The 27,912-nt window shown below is 39.2% G+C and overlaps 2 protein-coding genes across 13 annotated transcripts in view; both read left to right on the forward strand.

Moving 5' to 3' along the window:
* The window catches only part of ARL13B (ARF like GTPase 13B), an 81,414-nt gene extending 59,664 nt beyond the window's left edge, over positions 1 to 21,750 (forward strand). The window contains exons 4-10 of one of the 2 annotated variants that reach the window (XM_004439926.3): positions 451 to 556; positions 1,470 to 1,672; positions 4,244 to 4,358; positions 7,776 to 7,995; positions 10,393 to 10,509; positions 11,474 to 11,542; positions 19,621 to 21,750. In XM_004439926.3, the coding sequence (XP_004439983.1) occupies positions 451 to 556; positions 1,470 to 1,672; positions 4,244 to 4,358; positions 7,776 to 7,995; positions 10,393 to 10,509; positions 11,474 to 11,542; positions 19,621 to 19,697 (907 nt within the window). In that variant the 3' untranslated portion in view covers positions 19,698 to 21,750. The remainder of the gene's footprint in view (positions 1 to 450; positions 557 to 1,469; positions 1,673 to 4,243; positions 4,359 to 7,775; positions 7,996 to 10,392; positions 10,510 to 11,473; positions 11,543 to 19,620) is intronic. The other variant, XM_087439457.1, reaches the window with a different exon arrangement.
* Positions 21,751 to 26,774: 5,024 nt separating this feature from the next.
* NSUN3 (NOP2/Sun RNA methyltransferase 3) overlaps positions 26,775 to 27,912 on the forward strand; it is a 187,543-nt gene continuing 186,405 nt past the window's right edge. For 9 of the 11 annotated variants that reach the window (XM_087439467.1, XM_087439463.1, XM_087439469.1 and 6 more), the window contains exons 1-2: positions 26,775 to 26,906; positions 27,481 to 27,590. In XM_087439467.1, coding sequence (XP_087295593.1) covers positions 26,790 to 26,906; positions 27,481 to 27,590 — 227 coding nt within the window. In that variant the 5' untranslated portion in view covers positions 26,775 to 26,789. Of the gene's footprint in view, positions 26,907 to 27,465; positions 27,591 to 27,912 lie in introns of those variants that run through there. The other 2 variants (XM_087439461.1, XM_087439460.1) reach the window with 2 other exon arrangements.

Raw genomic sequence — 27,912 nt, forward strand, 5'->3', positions numbered from 1 at the left:
TGTTTAGAACATGATATGGTTTGTATTTTGAGAAGATAAGGATGTGAGATAAGGGCGTTTACATCATGACGTGGTGTGTTTTAAGAACACAAGGGCCTAATGTGAAAGTTGGAATTGGTGGCTGGGGCTGTGGAAATTAGTTCACTTCTTTTTCTGCAAATGTAGCTTTTTTCTTTCTACAAATGTAGCTTTTTTTGTTGGCCTGTTGATCTATTGCTGTTTTCTTAACACTCCTTTTTACCTGATTTCTCTTTTACAGGCCAGTTCTTACAAACTTATTTTAGCAGTAATAAAGGAAAAATGATGAGATAGATACAATACTGCCTAAAATCAGTATGTTCGGTAATCAGTAGGCTTAAAACTTTCAAATAAGAAGAACATGGTCAAAATATTTTAAAGTGGCTGTCTGGTTATCTATTTGCTGTAAGACGACTTCATTTATGTCTCTAGGTTGGCAAATAAACAAGACAAGGAGGGGGCGTTAGGAGAAGCTGACGTGATTGAGTGTCTGTCTCTGGAGAAGCTGGTGAATGAGCACAAGTGTCTCTGTCAGATTGTAAGTCTGGGCTGTGCCCCGTGAGACATATTCAGTGTAAGTTAGTTTTCATACGGGAGTCGGCAGTTAGCTGGTAGGCAGCTAAGAAAATAATTTATTAGTTTTAAAAGAATTCTTATTTTTTTACCCAGGAAACCACATTGTCACTGTTCTGTCGGTGTTACCCAACACTGTATCACGTGTTTTCTACTCAGTTGTTACTGACTTCCATCAACTATCTCTCATGATTTCAGACTTGAGATTTGCTTCTTGTTTAAGATATTGATGACAGGACCTGTAAGGTACACACATACATGGTGCTAGAACTTTTGTAAAATGGTAAAGAAAAAGTATAAATACAAAATTTAAACATAGGAGAGATTTATAATGAATTTTGAAAAATCATATCAGGAGACTTATCATACAGTCTTAAGGAAGATGGACAGAGGATTTAATCATTTTTTCTGGTTTCAGAAAATTATTAGGCTGTCAATTTTAAAAGATGTTTATTGCTATTAATTCCCTGGTATAAGGAATTAAAACTTTCCCTTATTTTTAATAAGTAGGGATATTTTTCTTCCAGCAGTTCAATTTTGTCTTCCATTCAGTTTGTTTGAAGTTATAACTGGCACTGTCAACTTCTTGTGTCATGGTATCTCTCATAGCTTATAGGTATTGTCCATAAAGTATTTTAACTCCTATGTACTGTTAGTGGTCATTGCAGAGGTGTAAGTTAAATAAGCAGGTGCTTCATATCATTAATTTAATGGGTTAATTTTGATTTGCCAGTAATTATCCTTAATTAACTATACCTTATATATATATATAATTATATATATATTTATATATAATTAAACCTTAATGGTTTAAGAATAGATTTTTGTGGAGAACTTTTAGTTTTAATCTTTAAGTCAAATAAATTGCTGTTATTCAGGAACCTTGTTCAGCAGTCTTGGGATATGGAAAGAAAATTGACAAGTCCATTAAAAAAGGCCTTTATTGGCTGCTACATATCATTGCAAGAGACTTTGATGCCTTAAATGAACGCATCCAAAAGGACACGACGGAACAGCGTGCTCTTGAGGAGCAAGAGAAACGAGAGAGGGCTGAACGCGTGCGGACACTGCGGGAAGAGAGGTGGGTGGATTCGTTTTGTAGCACTGCACTGGAAAAGTCAAATACCGCAATTTTATGAATAAGTTTTTAGTTTTGTCTATTCAGTCTCCTCTTTCTGTATGAAGAAAGATACTAGGTGAATGTTCGGTGTTTGCGGATCTTTCTTGTACTCAAGTTGGGTGATAGGGTTCTAATTTCCCTGATGGAGTTACAGTGGTTAACTTTATTCCTTAGGTATTTATTATTTACCAAAGTTTCAAGATGTTTCTCTCTTATTTCTCATGGCTCCTTTAGTGCAGTAGTTCTCAATCCACAGGGTGATTTTGTTTCTCAGAGGACATTTGGCAATGTGTGGAGATGTCTTTACTTGTTACAGCTGGGGGCGGGGGTGCTCCTGGAGGCCCCTAGAGGCGAGGGGTGCTGCTCAACATCCTACGATGCACAGGGCAGGTGCCACAGCAAAGAATTATTGGGCCCAGTGCGTCAATAGATTGAGAAACCCTTCTTTAGTCTCAGCAAAGATTTTAGAAGGTAAGCTGGTTGGTGGATCAATCAACTGAAGCAAAATCTTATCTTCAACGCTAGTTTTGTGAGAAAGTAGACAAAATTGCTCTATTAGATTTTTAAAATGTTTTTAAAATTATTTTAAAAATATGTTGCCTGAAAGGAAACTTGCAAACTAAATTTAACAAACACTGAATTAAAAAAAAATGATTACATAAATTCTACCACAGAATCATTTAGAATACTCTTAATGCTGCAAGAAAGTACTCAGATTGATTAGAAGTTGAATTTAGTACTTAATCCAGGATTTCTCTTGCTTTCTCCACTGGATTGTTGCAGGTAGGGGAGGGGAGAAACGAACAAGTTTTTTAAGTGAGCTCCTATAAGATCCCAAGTTGTCTTCCTCCTTCCTGAGTGGTCCTTGCTGTATGCTCTCGTAGAGCTGCCCACAACCACAGAGCCAGAGCCCACCAGCCGGAACCCGAACCCGAACCCTTGGGGATGCCTTGTTGGGGGCTCCCTCACGCTGTCGCTTACTGGGATCTTTGACTTGATTCAGAAATAGGACTTAAAGGAAAGAAATCTTTGTAGTGATAGCTCCCCATCCCCAAGTGCTCAGGAATAGGAGCGGGGCATTCATCTCAGTCTCTCTTGATATATGTATGAGATTTCAGTTCTTGTGAGATCTTGGGTTTTCTGTCCTGGTGTGTATTCTCATGATGGGTACAACCCATCATTCATGTAAGTGTCCCTTTTATATATTTATAAGAACGAAGTATATGGCTGTGCTTTCTGAAGACTCCTTTGTTTTTCCTCCACTAAGAAAACAAACAAAAAGAACAAAAATATTGAGTTGGATAAAAGAAATCTAATGTTAGTCATTTTTTTCAGGTTTTTACCTTTTCCATAAGGGTGTCTGGATCACGCTATGCAGTCTATGCTGACCCCCATCCCCCTTTTCTGCTTTCTCTCAGTGGTGCCGCCTGTGGTCGAGGCCTCTCCTGTTGAGCAGAGACTCCACAGTTAAAAGTAAAATGGCATTTAGAGAGGAGTGATCTTAAAAATCCTTTTTACTTCGTTACATTCAATCTAATAAGTTCAGATATTTTTGAAAAACAGTAAAACATGCTATTGTTTGTATCTGAAAATAGTATATCGATACTGGATGCCTGAAATTGCTTACTAATAAGTGAATAACGTTGGTAACAATTAATGTCCTACAAGTATGTTCGTTTACAGAGCGCTTTCACATATATTACTTTATCTGAAACAACCCTAGGAAGTAGGTATTTTTATCCACATTGATGGGAAGGCTGAGGCTTAAAGATCTGGATACAGGTGCAGGAATAGTAACTTGCAAATCTCTAAGTCTTGGCTTCCTGAGTTCAGAATGAAAGAATGTATCTTTCCATCGTGGTTAGTGCATGTGGTGGTAATGCACATTCGGTTGCTGTGCTGCCGGCAGTCTGGTTATAGATCTGCACTACTCATTTTCTGTCCTCAGCTGCTTGTTTTAGTAACCTACTACTCTTCACGTGTAGGGCAGCATTAACTATAGGTCACAGAGGTAGTAAACATTTCAGTAGTAACTAACATGGAAGTACTTATGTAATCTGAGTGATATAAGACCAACTTATTTCTACAGCCCTTTCTAGTATCATGCAATGCAACAGTTGTTATCTAGTTCATATGTGATACACAGCTTGACATAGCCCTTGGGAAGAGGGTTAACAGGAGCGTTATTCATCTGTTGACATCGATGGAGAGGGCAGCATTAGTTGGGAGGGTAATTAATACATAGATATATATAAACCCTGGGCACATAGAAAAATAATTAATGTGCACCATCGACATTCAGAAATCAGTCAAGGGAGTGTCCTTTTGTCGGCATTTGTAAATGATGCATTTTTACATGGGGGTAGAGGCCTGTTACCTGCAAAAGGATTTCTGAAAATCTCTCAGTAATTCAAGGCCATGTCCAGATGTTTAAATTACTAAATTTAATAGCCTTAACCTATTGCAAGTGTTCTTAAACATGGTTCAACATTTTCTTATAAGGAATTCCAAATTTTTTTCCTCAAATAATAGAGAACAAAGAGAGCGTGAACAGGCTGAACTCGATGGAACCAGTGGTCTGGCTGAGTTGGACCCAGAACCGGTTATTGTTAATCCTTTCCGGCCGATAGCATCTGTAATCGTTGAGGTATGGATGGTGGCAGACATAATTTTTCTATGTTAAGTTATGAAGTTGGAAGTTGAGACAGGAAGTGGGGAGTTGGGAAAGGAGGGAGGGAGATAGAAAGAAGTGTTTCACCAGAGATTGATTATTTCCAAAAGAAATTAAATGGGAGAGATGGGTTAAAGGTTTGCTGCTTTTTCTCCCTGCTCAAATTTACCCTCTGATCTAGTATCAAAAGGAAAGATGACTTCAGAATTAACTGAGAATGAAAACAAAGGTCGAAGGTAGCAGCTGTCATAGTTACTGTCCTGAGAAGTCTTTTTTGTCATCTATTTCAGATGATGGTGATATATTTACTTCTTTACATTGTCTTTGTCCCCATATTGCTGGTGCTATCCCTTTACAGTAATATTAGATGCTTATGATGCATTAGAGTACGTAAATGATGTTCTAATTATTTTCCCAGGATACTTAAGAATGTTTGAAACTATAATAAATTCTTCTATATCTGAGTATCGTTTATTTTAATTGTCAGAGGTTTATCAAAATTCATTTGTAGATTTTATTCATGAGGAAGTTAAGAAGTTGTGTGTGTGCGCATGTGTCTTTGTTTCCCTTTCGACTGGTGTCCTGAGTGTGCACTGGCCCTGTTATAATCTCCCTCAGCGGCCGCACCTCCTCAGAGCAGAGCTTCCTAAACCTCCTCCCCTTCACTCGGAGCCTAACTGGCAGCTGGCTTGCTGATCTCCATCCCTCTCTGCTGCCACTGCCTCCTCCCACACAAGTGCACCTCTGGAAAGGTGTATGATTTTCTTCCTGTGGGCTGCTGCTGAGGAGGGAGGCAGCTCCACAGGAAAGAGGATGATTGGATAGCTTTAATACTGCTTTATTTTGGCAATACGAGGTATTTGGTCTTAAGTTGCTTAGATTCCAAAAGGTTAATTGTAGTTGATCTTTTTATTAAGCCCATTGCATTTACCTTAAGTATGTGCTTTTTTAAGTACAGTAAAGCTGTCTTAATAACTTCAACTATTATTTTGTCTCCATCCTATTAAATATTGTTTGTCAAGTTTTGTTTTATGTTCTTCTAAAAATATTGGTAGAGAAGAAGGAAATGGAGTTTGGCTTTTCACTTTGAAACATAAATTTACTCTACATGTGTAATAAATCTCGACTTGTAAATAATGACCAATTATTTTATAGTATCATGATTATAAACTACTTAGAAGGCCTTGACACTTCTACCAACATTGTATTTTTCACAAGATAAAAATGTGAACAATACTGGTGTATATATAGTATACCTTATATTGAAAGTCTCTGAATTAATTAGTGGCATGGGGAAAGTACAATTATTATGCTTTTAAACTGCTATAGTTTTAACAAGATGGTCATTAAAGAAATGAAACAAATTACCTATAGTCTCCTTTTCTTTTTGTGGTGAGGAATATTGGCCCAGAGCTAACATCTGTGCCAATCTTCCTCCGTTTTGTATGTGGGATGCTGCCACAGCATGGCTTGATCTGTGGTGTGTAGTTCCACGCCTGGGATCTGAACCCACAAACCCTGGGCCGCCGAAGCAGAGTACGCAAACTTAACCACTACACCACCCGCTGGCCTATATAGTCTCCTTTTTACCAAGCAAATTTTCTTTTTTCCACAAAATTTCTCCTTTGAAATGTTTGCCATTTAGAAAAGCATCTTACATTTCTTTGATTTTACCTCATGTAATAAAAATGGTGAGGTATTTGTTCCAGAATAGACAGATCAATGGAACAAATAGTAACAAACCTAATTCTGTATGAAATAAAGGTGACATTTCAAGTCTGGGAGAAAAGGATGTTGGAACAACTGAACAATCATTTGGGAAAAAAAGTAAAATTATTGAACACTGTATACAAAATTAAATTACAAAAGACTTAAATGTGTTAAAAAAAAAGAAACTTTAAAGATACTAGCATGTAATATAGTTAAGCATTTGTATATACTTGGAGGAGGAAAATCTTTCAAAATAGGACAATCAAGCTACAAATCATAAAGTGAAAAATAGAGAGATCTTTATTATATTCAATTTTTAAAGAGCTATTCAAAAAGTTAAAGGCAAAAAAGCCAAACAAACCCTAATGAAAAATATTTGAGACACATAGGACAAAAAAAGAACCCTTAAAAATTACTATGAAAATGATGAGAATCTAATAGAAAAATTGGTGTTAGGTTACCATGGGTCGTTCCCTAAAGAAAAATTAAAATGGCAATATCGGTATTTAATAGTTCATCCTCACTAGTAATAAAAAAGTAAATTACCTCAGTGTTGGTTTAATTTGATTTAAAAATATTTATTTATTAGTTTGGCAGAGATGTAAAAGATTGATAGTGATACACAGCATTGAAAAAGGCAAGGAGGGGCCGGCCCGGTGGCTTAGCGGTTAAGTGCGCGCGCTCCGCTACTGGCGGCCCAGGTTTGGATCCTGGGTGCGCACCGACGCACTGCTTCTCCAGCCATGCTGAGGCTGCATCCCACATACAGCAGCTGGAAGGATGTGCAACTATGACATACAACTATCTACTGGGGCTTTGGGGGAAAAAAAAGGAGGAGGATTGGCAATAGATGTTAGCTCAGAGCCGGTCTTCCTCAGCAAAAAGAGGAGGATTAGCATGGATGTTAGCTCAGGGCTGATCTTCCTCACAAAAAAATAAAAAAATAAAAAGGCAGGGAAATGTCACTCTCCCAACCCTCTGCCTGGGGTGTAAGTTGACTTCAGTTTTCCTGAAGGGAAGTTTGTACTATGTCACATTTTAAAATGTGCTTATCCACTACTCCAAAAGTTCTGTTGGGAATTTATTGTAAAGAACGAATTCAATAATTGTATTTCTGATAATAGTGAAAAATTGAAAATAACTTCTTTGTCCATTGATTGGGAATTGGTCAAATAAGTTATGATGTAACCATTCAAAATGATCATGTAATTGGAAGTAATCGTAGCAAACGCATATCGTGTTACACAACACTTATGTAGCTAACCCTTTACTATGCATCAGGCACTGTTCTAGGCACTTCATATATTCATTGACAAGGAAAGAAAAATATATTCTGAAATAAAAACTTAAGTTCTTTTTTCGCTTAAAAAACAAATACATAAATATGTATATCTAGAGACACAGTCACATTGTGTATGTTTGTGGGGTGCCTCTTAATAGTTGTACACCTAACAGTGCCCATCTCTAGCTTATGGAATTACTGGGAATATTTGTTGTCTTTCGTTAGATATCTGTGTTTTCTGAATGTTTGGCAACTAGCATGTTTTAATGATATATTCAAGAAATAATTCTTCTAATAGAAATATCACAGAGCCCTGAAAATACAGGATTATTTGATTTCTCCCTTAAAACTATCTTGGATACAACCGTTATATTAAAGATGATATATTTCATTTTTGTTAGAATGAAAAAAAGCTTGAAAAAAAGAGGCAAAATATGGAGAAAGACAGTGATGGCTGCCCCCTGAAACACAGAGTGGAGCGTGAGCAAATAGACACACACAGCCAGGTCAGCGACAGCAGCCAGAACAACGACGAGCTTGGAATAGCAGAAAATTATCAGGAGGCATTAACCCAGCAGTTGGAGAATGAAGATGAGACAGACCAGCGATCATCAGAATCAGGTGATAAATCTAGTTATTTAAGAAAATATATATATATACACACATATAAGTCATATATAAAACTTAATTATACTTTAATTTGTCATGATTATTTTCACAAAAAATGTACTATAATATTTTTTGTCTCCGCATGCAGTATTTATCATGGTTTTTATTTACTCATCAGTCAATTTGATAACTTATGTTTTTATTCATGATGCCTTAAAATGTAGTCGTTTGTAACTTAGAATTTTAGCAGAAAATTCCGTTTTCAATTTCATTTTTATAAATTTGGAATATAGCATAGCCCCAGGAATCCTTGGGATGTATTTGATACCTTTAAGGCTTTTTTGTTTTTGTTTTTGTTTTTCTTTAAGCCTCATAATATGACAATCAGCGTCATTTCCTTTATTGACTTGCTATTTCTATAGGATGCAGACATAATCAGTTGAACATTTTTAAAGGCTTATCAAGTAGACATTTCCTCTTTAATATCATACAAAATTTTCAATTCATGATTGCTTTTCTTTTTCTAAGTGATTATGTGATTTAACAGGAAGTTCGTGTCTTTTGGTGTCATAGAGAGACAGCCTGTGTTTGGAATCAGACGTAGATAGAATCCTGATTGTCCCCTCTAATGCATATTCGTTCAGTCTTAGTTTCCTCATCTCTAAAAGGGAGATAAGCGTCACCTTTTTCACAGGGCTTCTAGGGTTCTTATAATAAAAATAACCCGACAATGCTTCTAGCACAGGGCCTGACATGTGGGAGATACCCAATAATCATTACTTTCTTGCTGTTGCTAGTTAGCAATATGGTTCCATTGTATATAAGGATTTTTGTACAGTTTCGGCGAGTTTATGAAGTTTATTAAGACCTTAATCCCTGACGTGTAGACTAGCTGACGTGGATATTTTGCTGTATAAAAATAGTTAGAGTTGAAAGTTATACTTTTTATAAGTTGGGAATTTAGAGCAGCCATATTTGTACGCATATAGCTCTGTCAACAGTTAAACAGAAAGTAGACTTAAAGTGGCCTCTCAATATATTGAAAGAACTCGTTCTAACACTAATGCGTCCTTAAAGAGCAAAATGATTTGGCAGATGATTTAAAACTATAGTATAGGAGGATCTAAGATGAGGAATCATATAACTATAATAATAATAATAATAATAATTAACTTTATATTGTATACCTTAGAACATGGTTTCAGATGCATTATGCTATTTCATATAGCAATCCTAGAGTCTGTTATCCCCATTACGTAGAAGAGGAAACCAGGGACTTAGAGAGGTCACGTCACTTAAGATCGTGTGTCTCGTCTGTGGCTAGGCTGAGACTCCACTTCAGATCATCTGCCCTGAATCCCATGCTCTTCCGTGACCTTGAACCTGTCCTTCCCAAAGTACCACATGGTTCTGGAGGCTCTTTCCTTTCTCCCAGCTGTAAGGCATACAGCTTTAATTGTAAAAAGATGGATGTCTTGTTTCTCTCTGGAGTAAAATGTCTCACAGGACACTAATTTATTTAGGAAAATAATGTTTCTAAATATGTTTATACTTCTCATTGTTTTGTAGGTTTCCTAGATGTTGGCTGCTTCTTATGTAACAGATAATTCCCATTTTAGAAAACGTATTACCTATATATAAATTTAGCAGTTTAGGATTGTCAATTAAAATGTCTCAGTAACTTTGATGTTTGGTAACTACTTGCCATCCTGGTTCACATTGTTCAAGTTTACACGTTTACCACATAGATGTCCTTGAGATGTTTTTATGTGCTTAAGCGAGAATCTGTAGTTATTTTTAGAAGAAACACAAATTCAATTCTGCAAGGTTCTAGTAATATGATTTTGGTTACATATATTTATATTAAGCACACCTTGTTCTGGGGTTATTTTAATGAGTAATGTGTTTAGATCTGATTGGGGTGTTTTTTCACATTTCAAAGGATTATTTTTGAACTGGTTATACCTAGAATCATTCTGCATATATCCTACTGAGACAAATCAACACCTCTTCTCTTTCCCCAGGTCATTCTGAGTTTCATGGAAATCTCTGCAATTAAACAATTATCTTTACTTAATATGACATTTGGAAAAAATCTGTTACTTTTAGAAATGTGCACTTTTTTTTGTATTCTGAATAACCTCTCATAGAACATAAAAGATAGGCTTTTTGCTGTTCATATCATATTCATTCATCATTTATTCAATAAGTAATCATTTAAAAAATTTATTCTTAGTAAAAGCAATTCAATTCAAGCAATTTTGTTATTGGCAACAATTTCCAAAGTTGAATTGAAGATATATTTCTGTGGTAATGATAACGTCAATATTCTAGTTCTGTTCTTTATTTTTTATTGTAGAAGTTTACCTTTTCCCAAAGGTGTAAAGTTCTGTGTTTATATTCTTGTAGATAACAGTAAAAAGAAAACTAAGAAGTTAAGAATAAAAAGGAGTCACCGTGTAGAACCTGTTAATACTGATGACTCTGCTCCTAAGAGTCCAACACCACCCCCACCTCCTCCTCCTGGTGAGTAAACTGATATTGATATTGATGTTAGAAATACTGCTTTAAACAATGAAGATAAGAAAAAGAGAGAAATTGTGTAATTTTTATTCAGTATATTCATTATCCTATGAATTTGTAGAAAAGAGAATTCTTTGCTCTGTCTACTTTGTTCAAAATTTATCTACATAAGTATCCATTGCTTTTTTTAATCAGAAAAATTGTTTTATAAAAGTAAAAAAATAAGAAAAACTTAAGAAAATCTTACCCAAGAATGAATTCAAGTCCTGTTTGACATGTCAGTACCCAGATTGCTACAAGGAATTTAAGTTTAATGAATGGATGGCTAATATGAGCTTTTAAAAAAAGTGGATCTTTCATCCTAAAAGTTAACATTTGAAACCAAGATGTGTCAGTTTTCCCATTATATTTCCAAAATGTGTACCGACCTTTTAAGTTGTTATGAGGATTAAATGGAATATGGCATGAAAAGTACTGGGACATTCTAACTCCACAGTCAGTGTGAGTAATTTTTCAGCACTGGGCATAGTACCTCACATACTCTGGATGCTCAGTAAACATCTGTGTCTGTTTATAGTGTCCTTTCAGCCCTGCCAGGAGGCATTAGATGATAACCTTTTCTTTGGAATTATTTTAAGATTCATTTCTAGTGTTCTATTTAATAAGTGAGTATTTCTTTTAGCTTCTGCTAGGGATTAGTAGCCTAAGGTTATTTATGATGGTGAAGATGCTTATATTTTTAACTAAAGGTAAATAAAAACTTAAAGCAGATGTTACCAGCCTATAATTAAATTTTTAAATAGAAGCCATTTAAAATAGGTTGACGGCTATTCAGTACTGTGTCGTTTAGTAGATACGTGACTTGACATCGAATGTTATATACATTCCTGTTGTGGGGGAGACCCTCTCAACAGACCTACAGAGACATTGTTTAACAGTGTTTTAAAATGTTTTTCTTTTTCTTTAGTTGGCTGGGGAACCCCCAAAGTCACTAGACTTCCAAAACTCGAGCTTCTTGGTGAAACACGTCATAATGGTAATGCAAAAGGATCAGTTTCCAATATCTATGCACATTGCATCCACTTTTCTTTACCTCATTACTTCAGCAAACTTTTATTTTTGGAGGCCTTTCAAATCCACAGCCATCCTTTTCATTATACTTAACTTTTTTCCATTTTATTTAGTTTTTTATTCTTAAGTGCCCTTTGCCTCTATATAATTTGATGTTTACCTTAGAATACAAGGGTGAAAATAATCATAGCTTGTGTTTATCCATTATATATTTATGTTAATAGTTGGGAAAAGGGAAAGGTTTTAAAGCTATTTAAATTAAATATGAGACATTACAGTTATTGTATTAAAAACTACATTGTCCTATATATGCTCAATATTCTCAATGATAATGCCACATGTTGTTCTTTCTCCACGTCTAATAAGACACCCAGCTGCTGAATATTAAAATGAAGTAAAGATCAACACAATTTGTAGAATCAGAGACCAAACCAGTAAAGCATAAAGTTCAGCCAAATAGAAAGAAAGTTACTAAAGGCTTTATTGACTCCAGAAAACAATTCTCTTTGGATAAGGTTAACATAAGGTATAGTCCAGCCAGTATATGGCAGTGGACACCCACAACTGGAAAACTGGAGAATGGACAGAGGGGAGAGAACTGCCTTATCCAGCAGCCAGAAGGGCTGACTTCAGACCCTCAGCCCAAATTCTCTCGATAAAATATTTCTAGAATGCAGAGGATGATTGTGTATATATTGTAGCTTAATCAACTTCTCCATCAAGGACATCCAGTTCCCTTTGTAATGGCTCTGTTTACATAATCTAGAACTTGGTTTCCTAAGGAGACCTATTTACTAGAAAAAGAAGTTTAATCTTTAGAAAAGCATTACCATATAATTTGCAATTATGTCAAATTGCAAATGTATAAAATTTGCAAATGTATAAAAATGTCAAACTGTATAAAATATTTTTATTCAAAAAGTATATAAATATAAATGTGCTGTTTCCTTTTTCAGAATACTGTAGGTCAGTGACAAATATTTCTTCATAATCATTAATGAAAATTAAAGGTTTTTTTTCAGTTCCAAAGACAGAAAAGTCTGTCCTTAGACTGTCAGAATTACAGTGAAATCATATCTCTGTTTGGTTTGACTGACTTTACATCATGATGTTTTTATTGACTATATGTTAGTTCCTGTTTTATTATTCTCTGAAATTATGTATGTTAGAATATATTACCAGTTTAAATATTGACTGTGGTGTTAGAAAAAATTAGGTAATGTTACTATATGTGTGTATTTATGTATATACAAGCATATATGGAAAGATACTAATTTCTCATATGACAAATATTTTTTCTCTTACTGAATTAGGCATCCAACAAGCAAGTATTTTGTATTTGACACTACCTAAAACATCGGTGACACCAAGATAAACAAGACATAAATTCTGGCTTTCTGGGGATCCTAGTCTAGTAGAGAAGACAGTACTTCAGCCTCCTTTAACATATATGACAGTTCACAGCATGTGGTAATAAGTTCTGTGGTGTAGAATTGGAGTGCTGTGCACAGACCAAATGGACAGTCAGTGAAAGTGTTATTAGAACTGGACCTTTGAGGAATGAGAAGGGTCAGTAAGCAGAAGAAACAGACTCTTCGCAGGTGGAGAGGTGGGAAAGGGCATGCTTATTTGGAAAAGAGCAGCAAGTTCCTGGTGAGCGGAGCTTAGGTTCACGTGAGTAGAGTGGGTAAGGAGGAGGGAATTTAAGGTTGGAGAGTGCTAAACCTGGAACTGTGGCTTAGGGCCAGGTGGTGAAGGGCTTCACGTGTGCATCAAGATGCCTGCACTCACTCTGATTTTACCGGAGAGACTGTACATTTTTGTAGGGAAATAGTGTTACTAGATTTGTTGTTTAGGAAAATGATTTTTGTCACAATATAAAGTACAGACTTGATGGTGGCCACACCTGGGGTAAGGACCCTGGCCAGGACGCTGTTTCAGTAGTCAGAGTGAGAAGTGAGAAATGGGAACTGGAATGGAGAGTGACAAATGTATGCGGGGAACGTTGTCACAGTTATGATACGTGATATTTGAAGAATGGATTTGTGGCCTGAGGGAGAGAGGAATAGAGGGTTATTTGGCTCAAGGGACTGGAAGGTTGGTGCTGTCTCTAAGACTGAAAACCCAGGAGGGGAAGGGGACCTGCTTGGGAGGTGTCTGTGGCTTATCTATTTGGAAACGACTGTCTTCCAGCCCAGGGAACACCTGGAGCTCAGGAGGAAAGAAGGACCGGGTGGGTGGCAGTGTACGGAGGTAGATTATTTTTCAGCTGTCGTCACACAATAGGAATGCTTTGCGCACAAGAGATGCTCTGTAATTGTTTACTGAATGAGTGCAGTTGAGGGAATGTTAGTTTCCTGTTTCTGAGGGAGAGTATGTAGAATGAGGAGCAAGAACTGATGGTGGCTTCCCAGGGAGACATTATAGTCAAGGGCAAGTGGAAAAAAATGTTGAAAATGGACTGCGAAGGTGGTGGTTTTGTTTTGTTTTTCCTCATTTCCCTGTGTTTGTTTTTAAATTAGAACTCCTGGGAAAGAATTATAATAAATTAGTTAAGTTTAAGACCACCATATTCTAATACTTCAGTTAATTTTCAATGTGTATCAATAAATTTAGCTTCCCAGAGCAGAAAACACTAACTTCACAAGTTTTAAATTTATGGGAATAAGTAATAAAGATATTTTCAAGTCAAAGTGTATCTAACCTGGGTTAAAAAAAAATGTATGATCAACTCTGCTTTCACTAATGGGGAAGAAAGTGGGTATAATAAATTAAAAATTTTAATAAAAAAGCTTAAATTAGTTTTCAGGGTTTATGGTGAGATCTTCATCTGAGATGCTGGGAGATGCCAATTTTATAATTGCATTCTCTTCTCTTCCCTGACTTTGTGCAAATTTCTTTGTATTTGGTTGATGGCAAGTAGACAATACATGTGGCTCTAGGGAAGGGAGTTAAAAGTTAACTGCAATTGGTTTGGCACTGAAAATTTACTGAGATAAAAAACAATTTGTTATAGTCAGGTTAGGATTTTTAAGGCAGATTCTTACTTGTTCTTTGATTACAGACATTTACTTGATAGCAATTTGAGTCAACTTTTCTAATTGCTTTTATTGTCTGTACAGCTTGCTTGGTGTAGCAGGTAAGATGGATGCACTCAGAAAACATTCTGAATTGTACTTCATCAACGTGTTATGTTATTATGCATTATGAGAAATAAATCAGAGATTCTGTTAGCCAAAAATACCATGTGCACAAACTAAAGAATATTTTTAAATCTTAAAATAGGAATGAAGATAAAATTTTGTATGTCGTTTTACTACTCTTCAATGTTTCACGTTAAAAAGTTTGAAGCACTTTATAAAAATGTGTTAGCAATTAAGTTGGTCCTTTCGGTTGTCACTAAAATCAACTTATATCCCCTACAGGTAAGGCAATAAGAAATTTGTATAGAATGATTTCATTTTCTGGCAAAGAAATAATACAAAATCAACTGCAAAAATAAAATAATTTCTTGGAAGGGAAAAAGAAACTTCTTGCCATGTGTATTTGATTTATCGTTTTAGGAGGGTACTTTTAAATTCCAGAAGTAAAACATATTAGACACTATATTCGCTCTGGTTTAATTGTGAGTTCTGTTGTGTGTTAAAATTCTCATTAATTTTGAAAATAAGAAATTAGAAAAGAGAAAAGACATACTTTAAATTTATCAAAATAATTGTCTGTTATAATTTTAATTATAGCAATGATAATAACTGTGTGTACCATGTGCCTGGCGTATTGCTAAGCACTTTAGGTATGTTATTTCATTTTAATTCTCCCAATAACCTTGTAACAGGGGCAGTGATATTCCCATTTTGTGCATGAGAAACCTATACCTAAGGGTCACACAGGTAATAAGTGGCAGCATCGGGATTTGAACCTTAGGTCTGTCCAGCTTTGAAATCCATGCCTTTAACTCATTGTGTCACACCATTATGTTAAGATTTGTTAGGGCTTGCATCCTTAGGAGTTGCTTTGAATTTATAGCTGCTTGAAAAATCATTTTCTCCTAATAGATTTTTATATTTAAAGTGGTTTTCTTGTAGACAACATACAGTTGGGTCATGTTTTTTGATCCACTCTGACAATCTGTCTGTTAATTGTTGCATTTGGACCGTGGGCATTCAGAGTGATTGTTGGTGTGGCTGGATCATATCTACCTTATCCATTACTGTTTTCTATTTGTTGCCCTTGTTCTTTGTTTCTATTTCTGTCTTCTCCTCTTTTTTTGCCTTTTGTGGTTTTAATTGAGCATTTTATATGATTCTATTTTCTCTTCTTTATTAGCATATCAGTTATACTAATTTTTTTTTTACTTTTTTTAGTGGCTGCCCTAGAGTTTGCAATATACATTTACAACTAATGCAAGTCCACTTTCAAATAACACTCTACGACTTAACGGGCAGAGCAAGTACCTCTAATAACCAAATTATCCTAATTCCTTCCTTTTGCCCCTTCCTTGTTGTCATTCATTTCACGTAGCTGTAAGCATCTGCAGACATATATATGTATATATACATGCATACGTAAGGTATATACATAAGCATGCGTAATCTAATACATTATTGCTATTAGTATTTTGAACAGTTATCTGTTAGATAATTAAGAATAAGAAAAATAAGTTTTCATTTACTTTTACTTATTTCTTCTTTGATACTTTTTCTTTCTTTATGTAGATCTGAGTTTCTTGCCTATATCATTTTCTTTCTCTCTAAAGAACTTCTTTTAACATTTCTGGCAAGGCAGGTCTACTGGCAACCAATTCCCTCAATTTTTGTTTGTCTGAGAAAGTTTTTATTTCTCTTTTACTTTTGAAGGATAATTTTTTTGCAGGGTACAGAATTCTAGGTTGGTGGAGTTTTTTCTCTAAAAACTTTAAATATTTTACTCCGCTTTCTTCTTGCTTCTATGATTTCTGAGGAGAAGTTGGCTGTAATTCTTATCTTTGTTCCTTTATCGGAAAGGTGTTTTTTTCCTCTGGCTGTTTTCAGGATTTTTTCTTTTCTTTGATTTTTTCTAAGTTGAAAATGATGTGCCTAGATGTGTTTTTTTGGGCATTTATCCTGCTCAGTGTTCTCTGAGTTTCCTGGGTCTGTAGTTTGGTGTCTGACATTAATTTGGGGAAATTCTCAGTCATTATTGCATCAAATACGGCCTCTGTCCTTTCTGTTTCTCTTCTCCTTCTGGTGTTCCCACTATGTGTACTTTACACCTTTTGTAGTTGCCGCACAGTCTTTGGATGTTCTGTTCTGTTTTCTTTTGTCTTTGTTCTCTTTGCTTTTCAGTTTTCGAGGTCTCTTTTGATATGCCCTCTAGCTCAGAGGTTCTTTCCTTAGCCATGTCCAGTCTAATGAGCCCATGAAAGGCATTCTTCATTTCTGTTACAGTATGTTTTATCTCTAGTGTTTCTTTTTGGTTCTTTCTTAGGATTTCCATCTCTCTGCTTACACTGTATGCTGTCTACTTTATCTGTTAGAGCCCTTTGCATAGTAGTGCTAGTTGTTTTAAATTCCTGAGCTGATAATTCCAAGCCCCCTGCCATGTCTGGTTCTGATGCTTGCTCTCTCTCCTCAATTGTGTTTTTTGCCTTTTGGTATGATGTGCCTTGTAACTTTTTCTCGATAGCCTGACATGATGTACCAGGTAAAAGGAATTGCTGTAATAGGCCTTTAGTGACGTGGTGGTGACCTGTGGGGGAAGGGGAAGCCTTCTAGAATCCTGTGATTAAGTCTCCATCTTTAGTGAGCCTCTGGACTGTGAACTTCACAAGAGTTTCAGGTTTTTTCTCCTGCATTAGGTGCGACAGGATGTCCAGAGCCAGCTGGAGTTGGTCTTTCACTTCCTCAGGTCAGTTAGGCTCTCATGATACCCCAGCAGGCGAGACTCTGGTAACTAGTTTCCCCTGAGGGCAGGCCTCGTTCAAAGAACAGCGTGTGCTTGGGTGTTTCAGAGTGGTGCCTTCACCCTTCCCTGCCAGAGGCAGGAGGGAATTTTTCTCCAATATTTAGCATGGGAATTTGTTCAAGCTCCTGGAGATAAACCTCACAGTACCGTGGGGGTCCTCCAAGGACTTCATCTCCCTGGAGTTTTTAACTCTCAGACTGGTGCACGCTGAGCCTCCAGCACTTCGTCAGTCTCGGTTCAGGGTTCCTGCCTGGCCCTGGTTCCCTCGGCAGCTCCATTCGTGAATGTTGGCTCCAGTAAACTGAGACGCCCTGTTTTGCCTGTCTCTCCAATCCTGGGGGCAGTGGTTTGCCCCGTTTCGTCCTCTCTCATATGGATCTGAGAAGAGTTGATTCTTCAGTCTGTTCAGCTTTTTACTTCTTGTCAGGGTGGAGTGGGGACTTGCAAGCTCCTTGCAGGCTGTTATGACTTAAATTGACGTTTGTTATTAGAGCCCCTGGGTGTTGGATGGCAGGCTTCAGTTCCGGAAAGACCACAGCAGAAACTGAAATAAAGAAGTTTACTACTCACAGGCCCTAGAGGAAGTACGTGGCGTGCCTTGAGGGTTCTACAGGGGGAGGTCAAGGTGGTGCAGGCAGAGAGCTTTAGGACCTGAGCCACATGCCTTTATTAGAGTCTGTGGGTGGAGTGCATTGGGGTTCCCAGACTAAGCCCAGATTGGTCAATTCAAATGAAAAAAAGTGGAGTTTTGTTAAACCCATGGGGGTCTTATCTAAGGGAAGGCCCTGGAAGGCCAGGGAGACTGTTGGTCACAGGGACCCCTGTGAAAGTCATGTCAGGAACTTATGTGTACCTGTGACTGCAGGCTGTTATCTAGGCATGTGCCTGCATGAGGCGCTAGCATCTGCATAAGGCCCCACAGGCCACAGGCCAAACAAGATGGATCCCAGGGCAGCAATACCACGGAATAGCTTAGCTAAGCTCTCGACACCTGCGGAACTGGAAACGGACCCCTAATATGTTTTCAATATAGTTATTTCAAGTGATCCTGAACACCTGTGCTTCTAGAATAATTTTAAGGTAGCAGGGCATAAAATAATTACATATTGAAGGTTTACATATGCTATTAAATTTATACGTCAATTTATGATAATTAAGGAATAGGAACTTATTATGAAGTACAAAGTAGACTTTTTTTTTTTTTTTTAAAAGATTTTATTTATTTTTTCCCCCCAAAGCCCCAGTGGATAGTTGTATGTCGTAGCTGCACATCCCTCTAGTTGCTGTATGTGGGACTCGGCCTCAGGATGAACGGAGAAGCGGTGCCTCGATGCGCACCCGGGATCCGAACCCAGGCCACCAGCATCGCAGCGCGCGCACTTAACCACCAAGCCACAGGGCCGGCCCCAAAGTAGACTTTTTTGTATCAGATATATCCTAAATCACTGAACTATATTGAAGCATCGTTGTAAAAGATTCCTACTTACCAGAACACTAAGATTATTAATTAATTCTCCCAAAATACCTAGAAGTAATAGCCATTGGATAAGAACATGGATTGTTAGGGCTTATCAAGGCTTTGGCAACAGGATCCCTAGATTCTGAATATTTGTTATTTGTTCAGTTCTAATGTGAACATGTATTTGGAATAAAAAATAACAATATAGGGGCTGGCCACGTGGTGTAGTGGTTAAGTTCAGCACCCTCTGCTTTGGAGGCCTGGGTTCGGTTCCTGGACGCAGACCTACACCACTTGTCAGCGGCCATTCTGAGACGGCAACCCACATACAAATAGTGGAAGATTGGCAAAAAAAATAAAAATAAAAATAATAATATATACATTAGGTGCAGCTTTTTATTAAATCAAGTAGAGATTAATTGATAATGTAGAGCTAGGAATTTACTGTAGTGGTTGTGTTTTGAAATTCATTGAAGTTTTCTTGGATTTTGATTTTTTTTTCTATTCTCCCCACCCATCGCCTCACTTGTCAAGTCTGTGTCTTACTCTTTTAAAGGCATTGGTTGGAAAATAATGAATTGTGTCAAAAATCTTGATTTACCATAACTGTTTTGTGTTTTTGGTATCCCTTCTTTATGTAGATTTCTATGGGAAGCCACTGCCTCCCGTGGCCGTGCGACAGAGACCCAACAGTGATGCTCACGATGTGATCTCATAACCAAGTCACGTGGATGAGCACTCTCAGTACCAGCAAGAACTGCAGGACCTTCTTCCTCAAAGAAGAAAAACCCTGAACACTGATGACTGGGCAGGATGACCATAGCAACTCCCGTGAGGAGATTAATAGCCCAAGACGACTGACCTGATCATTACTTATCCGTGTTCTTCATGGCTGAAAAAAAAATGGAAGGAAAAGGACCAGCAGATGGGATGAGCATTAAGTCAGCGAAAGTTAGCATCGACCCTGGTCTATGCATCCCACTCACTGGCATGTTCCTGAGGGAAAAACCTCTTCAGAAGAGCCAATGGACTCTGCACACTTTCTTTACTGTTTGTCTAATAGTCTCTGTTTCTGTATCTTAAACATTTTTGTAAGATACATGTGCATGGAAGGGGAACTCTTGGGAATTTATAACCTAAATTTTTAACTTTTTATATTTTTCTGAAACTTTTGTTTAAGAATTTTAATTACTATGATATTGACTGTGCACTTTTCTATAGATGCTTTGTTTAAACTGTCTGGAAAATGGAGTTGATTTACTTGACAAACATGAACTTTACAAACATGATATATTTATATGGTTTGAGGTATGTTTTATAATAGTATTTTTCTCTAAGTGTACGTCCTAATTGCACTTAATTTTAAAATAATACCTTTTTAAAATAGATTCTCAGATCTTTATTCTACCAAATTATGTTACTTGACAGCACTACCCAAGGACAGAGTTCAATTTTTTGTTGTTTTCTTTGGTGATGATCCCAATGAATGAAAGAGACTTGAAATACCTTTTGACCTAAATGCTTTTTAAATTAATAAAAATGTTATGTGAAATATTATTAAAAGTCCCAATAGACACCTCTTTCAAGGTTGGACCTTTTGGGTCCAAGAGCTCCTGTGACTCCCTGTTGTCTCAGAAGCTGCGGTGACTTCAGGTCATTCTGATCCTTTTGTGCCTTGCAATTAAAGGCAAAAAGACTGGAAAGTTTCTGTAGGTCCAGAGACATGTGTTTTACAACCGAGAGATGCTTGGGTACTACAGTAAGAATAAAAATGTTGGTTTACAATTACGTTTATAAAGAAATAATTTCAGCATAAAATATTACTTCTCTTGCACTGAAGAAGGGCATCCTCCAGGATTCTGTATTCATTTGGCATTTAGACAAACTTTCAGAGTTAATATTTTGAGAAATAGATTCATAATGTTGCATTTAGTTGAAAGCATACATTTATATCAAGGAGAAAATACGATACGCAGTGTGGTTCCTGTATCACCGTGTTGAAATCGGCCATTTGCTACCTTGTACCGACCACAGACGCACCCTGGAATCTGACAGTAACAGGATAGGTACATCTAAGGCAGTTTAATGTGATCATTTACTTTTAGAATTTTACTTCAGAGCGTCACATCTTATTCACATCTTTTAACTCATTCAACTTTAATTAATCAGGTCACTTAACTACCCTAGTCAGCATCATACGTGGTTTCTTGGAGTTTTGTACATGGACCTACCTAGCACACTGAGTAACAAGCATCCTCCTTCAGATATAAAATTCATAACAACCTGAATTTGATAGGTGGCTGAAATGTAAGGAAAAACAACACAAGGAGACAGAATGTAAATTTTGAACTAGAGTTTAGAGAAAAAACTTGTTTGCACATCTTGTTGGTTCTTTTTGTAACATTTACATTTATTCATTTTTTAAAAATTAAACATACTTTTGTCATCTTCTTAATATTCATCTAGTTTGAGAATAAATATGTTTTTAAAATTTATTTTCCTACCAGTGATTACTGCACTGCAGTGTACAATAATTACTGAGTCCATTTAATAAAAATGTTTAAAATATATGACAAAGTGGAATGTTTTATATATATATTTCTCAAAAAATTAATTTGTTATCTTAAAGCATTCTAAAAATATTCTAAAAGACACTTTGTAAATCTAGGTGGCTTTTAACAAGTAAATGCCTATTTTGTTATATGCTGCATTTTTATTCTTAATCATCATGAATTATGACATTTTTCACACAATAAAAATAATTTATATCAGTATGCTGTTTTACTTTTCATTTGATAAACTTAAGTGATTTCTTTTGGGTAATAAAAGAGGAAAGGATTTTTTTTTTTTTTTTAAAGATTTTATTTATTTTTTGCCCCCAAAGCCCCAGTAGATAGTTGTATGTCACAGCTGCACACCCTTCTAGTTGCTGTATGTGGGACTCGGCCTCAGGCTGGACAGAGAAGTGGTGCCTCAATGCGCACCTGGGATCCGAACCCGGGCCGCCAGCATCGCAGCGCGCGCACTTAACCACCAAGCCACAGGGCCGGCCCTGGAAAGGATTTTTTAAATATGATTATTGAAAGACATTTTAAGTCAATAGATTGAAATAATGAATTTTTTATTTTACATGAAAAACTTTTTTCTAGGCTCAAGTTTTTATGTATGTGGGAAAGTTAAAAATAACATCATATCACTTTAAGATTCTAGATGATTCAATGTCTGTCTTTTGTTAGACTAAAGCTACTGACCCAAAGACATATTTTTACTCATTTAAAAATAATTCTATATGCCTTTCTGTGTGAAAGCATATGTAACATATATACGATATTGTATGTAAGTGATTTCAAGTATAAAACTATGAGTGGAAGCAACACTAGAAAGAAACGTTGCAAAATGCTAATAGTGAATTTTTTAGTTACTGATTGTGCGTTTTCCTCAATTTTTCAAACTAGTCTTTTGTAATTTGGCTTACTTTTATAATTGGGGAAGCAAATTAATAATTTTATAAAAATTAAGTGCCATGTTTTCTGTAAGTTTAAAATTAAATGCTCTTATAAGTGCCAAATAAAGGACTAGAATTCACTTAATATGTAAAACTTCCTGTGAAGAGCCCAGAGACATTCACCTATAGAATATGTGATGATGTTTGCAGCTGATCTTTGCTAACTGCTCTTTTACTATGATAATATTTTATTTGATACTCAGTTCTATATGCTATGCTATTCCAAATTTTCATAATCACCCTTTTCAGTAAACATTTTTAGTATACATTTACATTTGAATTATCCTATCAGTTCACCAGGGGCGCCATAACAAAGTACCACAGACCAGGTGGCTTAAACAACAGACATTTATTTCCTCCGACTTCTGAAGTCTGGAAGACCAAGATAAGGTGTCGGCAGGGTTGGTTTCTTCTGAAACCTTTCTCCTTGGCTTACGGACGGCCTCCTCCCTGTGTCTTCACGCGGTCTCTTTTCTGTGGGCATTCGCCCCTAGTGTCTCAGAGTGTCCAAATTTCCGCTTTTTACTTTTTTTTTTTTTTGTGAGGAAGATCAGCCCTGAGCTAACATCCGTGCTAATCCTTCTCTTTTTGCTGAGGAAGACTGGCTCTGAGCTAACATCTATTGCCAATCCTCCTCCTTTTTTCCCCAAAGCCCCAGTATGATAGTTGTATGTCATAGTTGCACATCCTTCCAGTTGCTGTATGTGGGACGCGGCCTCAGCATGGCCGGAGAAGCGGTGCATCCCAGCGTGCCCAGGATCCGAACCTGGGCCACCAGTAGCGGAGAACGCACACTTAACCGCTAAGCCACGGGGCCGGCCCCCAAATTTCCACTTTTTATAAGGACACCGGTTGGATTGCATTAGGACCCACCCCAAAGGCCTCCTTTTAACATAATCACCCCTGGAAAGGCCCTTTTTCCAAATACAGTCACCTTCTGAGGTGCTGGGGGTTAGGGCCTCAACATACGGATTTTGAGGCGACAAGTTTCAGCCCATGATAGTTGCATGCATGTTCTACTGCACCCTGTACTATACTCCCCTAAAAAATGTTATAAAAGATTAGATAAAATTAAATAAAAATACAAGTTATTATATTTATTTCCCAGTCCCGACTGTCTGCTGGAGTTTGTGCACGCACTTTGGAGACCTAAAATAACACAGGGAGAGCCTCAGGTGACCAGCAGCTCACCTGACATGAAAGGCCTGGAGTGTGCTTTGTCCTCCTGCTCTGACCGCAGGCCTCCGCTGTCTTTCTCCATCTCTGTGTTAAGAGGCTAAAGCTCTCGATGTCAGATTGTTTTACTACAAAGCCTATCTTTACCTTTTTGACACATAAACCTCTATGTGAACATGAAGGGTTTTGAGAAATGTTTTATATAAATATGAAAATTCATAAAACACAGTATTGGAGATAGTCTATAAAGTGTACTTATTCTGAAACACTTAGATCAAGCGACTTCACAATAAAATTGCTCAGGTATGTAAAAGTTCTTTTCCTGCTTAGTGGTAAGTCCTTTTTAAGTTGCTTCATTCTTTAACACTATAAGAAAAAAAACAACTAATACAATTTCTGGTATTTGTGTCAGCTCAATTTCTCATGTCTACAGTGGTTTAAAACAAATCTGCTTCTAACAGTTTCCACTCTTAAAACTCAGGGTGGACCTTTGTTTATTCTTCAGTAGCTATTTGGTATGAAGTCAGAGAAATCCATTAACAATCTCGTGATAGATTAATATCGATTCTAGATAGATTAATGGGTTAAATAGTAAAGGTTAAACTTTAAAAAAAAAAGAGAGAAAGAAACAGAAGTAGATTCCTTCTGTGGGAAGAAATTTTCAAGCCTGAAAGCAATGGAATCAATTACAAACTCAACTGACTGCATAAAAATCTAAAATATTTTCACACAAAGTCAAATGGTTGTAAGAAAAATTGGAAAAGTATTCGAAAATGTGATATGGTTAACATTTCTAATATAAATATAAATAAAAATAGCACTAAGACATTTATAGATAAGTGGAATTGAGCAGGTAATTTACAAAAGAAATATAACTAAGATTTGAAAACTTACCCAAACTAAGGACATAATAAAAAATTATAAGATTAACAGACATGCAAAGATTCATGAGCAAAAATGTTTATCAATAATAAGGAGATAGCTAGTAAATATGATAACCTCCATACCTTTGAATACTATGCAACTTTTATAAGTGATGTATATGAAGAATTTTTAATATGAGAAAATGCTTATAAAAACTTTTGATCAACTTTTATATATAAATCCTTTTGATCAATCTTGGAAATGTATAAAATTGGAGAAATACACCAAAATGTTAATAGTGATTATCTTTAGTGACATTATGCCTAATTTTAATTTCTCATAGGCTTTTTAAGATAATTTTCTTCAATGAGCACTAGTTTATCTAAAACGAGAGAACAGAAATATGCTAAAATAGTCACAAAACAATACAATAGAACGATGATGACCTCTTTCCAAGCATAACACATCCCCTCTCTTTAATTGAAATATATATATACGATTTCTACTACCTCCTTAAAAGTCTTTTATATGTCTACATTGCAAATATACTACCACATTAATTCATTAAACGCAACATTCTATAATGAGCACAGAAAAATTAAATTATATAAAATCTCTGTAAATATAGAGGCTGACAGGTAGACTAATGACTTCTTCCTAAAGATCCAACAAACTGCATGAATTTAATCATTTCACTCCTCAATACTATATTTTCTTTTGCACCAAATCTAAGTTCATTTTTAGATTATTGGGGAACTTGTTTAAATAAATAAATATATTAAGCTTCAAATCACATTACCGGTGATGACACCTGTTTTTACACGGTCCTGAGATCTGCACCTATAGTATACACCTCCACCGATACTGTGAGCATCGAGGGTCTCAAAACGATGACGCTCACGAAATACAGGGCCCACATTCCACCCATTTTCTCTGATGACCGCTAACCGCTGTGACGAGGGCGCACTCGGGAGTGACACTAGTGGAGCACACAGGCTGCGGCCGCTGTCATAACCTGGTGGCTCCGCCGTCTGGACCGGCGAGGCGGGCGGCGCTGGCGGGCAGGTCGCTGCGGTCCTCGGGTGCTGGGTCCCGTGTCCTCGTGCCCCGGATCTGGGGCGTCGGGTCCTCGGGTCCCGTTTCTCGGGCGTCGGGTCCTCGGGTCCCGTTTCTCGGGCCCTCGGGCGTCGGGTCTCGGCCTCTCGGACGTCGGGTCCTCGGGTCCCGGCTCTCGGCTCTCGGGCTCTGGGGTCTCGGGCCCTCGGGTCCTGGGTCTCGGGTCCCGTTTCTCGGGCTCTCGGGTCTCGGGCCCTCGGGTCCCGGGTCTCGGGCTTTTGGGCTCTCGGGCTCTCGGACCCTCGGGTCCCGCGTCTGGGGCGTCGGGTCCTCGGGTCCCGTCTCTCGGGCTCTCGGGTCCCGTCTCTCGGGCTCTCGGGTCCCGGGTCTCGGGCGTCGGGTTCTCGGGTCCCGTCTCTCGGGCTCTCGGGTCTCGGGCCCTCGGGTCCCGGGTCTTGGGCTCTCAGGTCTCGGGTCTTCGGGCCCTCGGGTCCCGTCTCTCGGGCTCTCGGGTCTCGGGCCCTCGGGTCCCGGGTCTCGGGCTCTCGGGTCTCGGGCGTCGGGCCCTCGGGTCTCGGGCCCTTGGGTCCCGTCTCTCGGGCTCTCGGGTCTCGGGCCCTCGGGTCCCGGGTCTTGGGCCTCGGGCCGGGACGAGCACCAGAGGTCGTGACAGCGGGATCGCGCACAGCAGCAGCGGACCTCGGCTGTCACCGCGTCGCAGCCTCTGTGTACGCGCTTCAGTTGTCTAATTCAACCGATTCAGTCATTGAACCCCCCCACTGAGAGAGACATGATCCCAGCAGGCTATGTGACGGAACTCGTGACCGTTTCCACTCCTTTTTCCCGAGTTCTGAACATCTGGGCGCCTGGGGCCATCAGATTTGACGGATTAATTCAGTGACGAGTTTCGCCTCTGAGGACTTTTAGAAACAACAACGATACGACAAGACCTGAGAGTGACAACGACACGCCTGCTCTCCAGAGCGCTAGGCACACGGCAGCCAGGCGGTCCAGCACCGGGCCGGCCGCTCAGGCCCCGCCCCCGCCCCCGCCCCCAGCCGCGCCCCCGCCGGGAGTAGGCACCGCCTCCTCCAGCCGGCCGCAGAAGAAACTTCGCTCGTGCCTCTCGCGGGACCTAGGCCTCTGGCAAGATTTTGAGAACACAGGGAGCGCAGTGTCTCGCGAGACGTTGAACAGGAAACGTGAGGGATGAAAGCTGCTTCCGGCGGAACTCGGAAGCCCGTCTGTTTTGGTTCCTGGAGCTTTCGGTGCCGCGTGGTGTGCAACTCGCGTCTGGCGTGTCCCAGCGGGATGGTGTTGACCCGAGTGAGGACCGGGCCCCGGGGGCGTCCTGACCGAGCCGGTTATCGTGCGCCGCCGGGGCGGCGGGAGGGGCGGGCAGTCGAGGTTCTGCGGTTCCTCCCGCGGACCCGCCGCGCCTCTGGAGGGCTTGGTGACCCGGCAGAGGGCGCGGAGACGCGGATGAGGGGGCGGGGACAGCGGCGCAGGGCGTCCGCGGGACACGGGGATTTTCTCTGAATAAGCTTGGTTCGGAGTAGTTTTACACTTACGAGGAGTCCCAAGGTGCAGACTCCGTGTGCTTTCCACCCAGTTGCCGGGTGTGAGCCGGTTCCGCCGTGGACGCTGGCGGCCGCCCCGACCCGGCTCCGCCGTGGGCCGGATCACCTCATAGGAGGGTCGTGACGCGGTCCGTCCGTGCCGGAGCCGCCCCGCGCGTGCACTGTCTGGACGTGTCCCCGTCGTGGGGGCCGCCGGGGCCCGGGTCATCTCTCGTAGGAGGGTCGTGACGCCGTCGGTCCGTGCCGGAGCCGCATGGGCACCGACTGGACGTGTTCCCGTCGTGGGGGCCGCCGCGTCAACCGCTGTTTCTCGCCCGCAGCTGCGAGCGGGGCCTGGGCGGAGCGTGGCGAAGCGCGTGTGCGGGGTCGTGCTGGACCATTTCGACGCACAGTACTTCCGGGAGCTCGGGGCCGCCTGGGCGGCCGCCAGGTCAGTGTGACCGGACCCGGGGCGGAGCGGGGGACGGGAGGGAGGACGGGAGACCCCTGGTGACGGGGCGCCTGCTCTCGGCCTTGGAACAGGAGTGCCCGCCGGTGTGACCGAGTTGGTTACACTGCAGCGGAAACGTTTGGAAGCAGACTTGGGAGGGTATCCGACCGGTGTCTGAGATTCGGAAGGTCACAGCAGAGTCTTACAGCCCAAAGTCATGCACTTGGTGCCCGCGTCCTTTCCCCGTGTGCGTGGCTGTGTTGTGGACACGGGCGTGCGCACGCGCAGTCTCCAGACGCCTCGTGGGAGACGGACGTGGACG

The sequence above is a fragment of the Ceratotherium simum genome, chromosome 15 (genome assembly GCF_057802395.1).
Source record: "Ceratotherium simum simum isolate JZ-2026a chromosome 15, ASM5780239v1, whole genome shotgun sequence".
Lineage (NCBI taxonomy): Eukaryota > Metazoa > Chordata > Mammalia > Perissodactyla > Rhinocerotidae > Ceratotherium > Ceratotherium simum.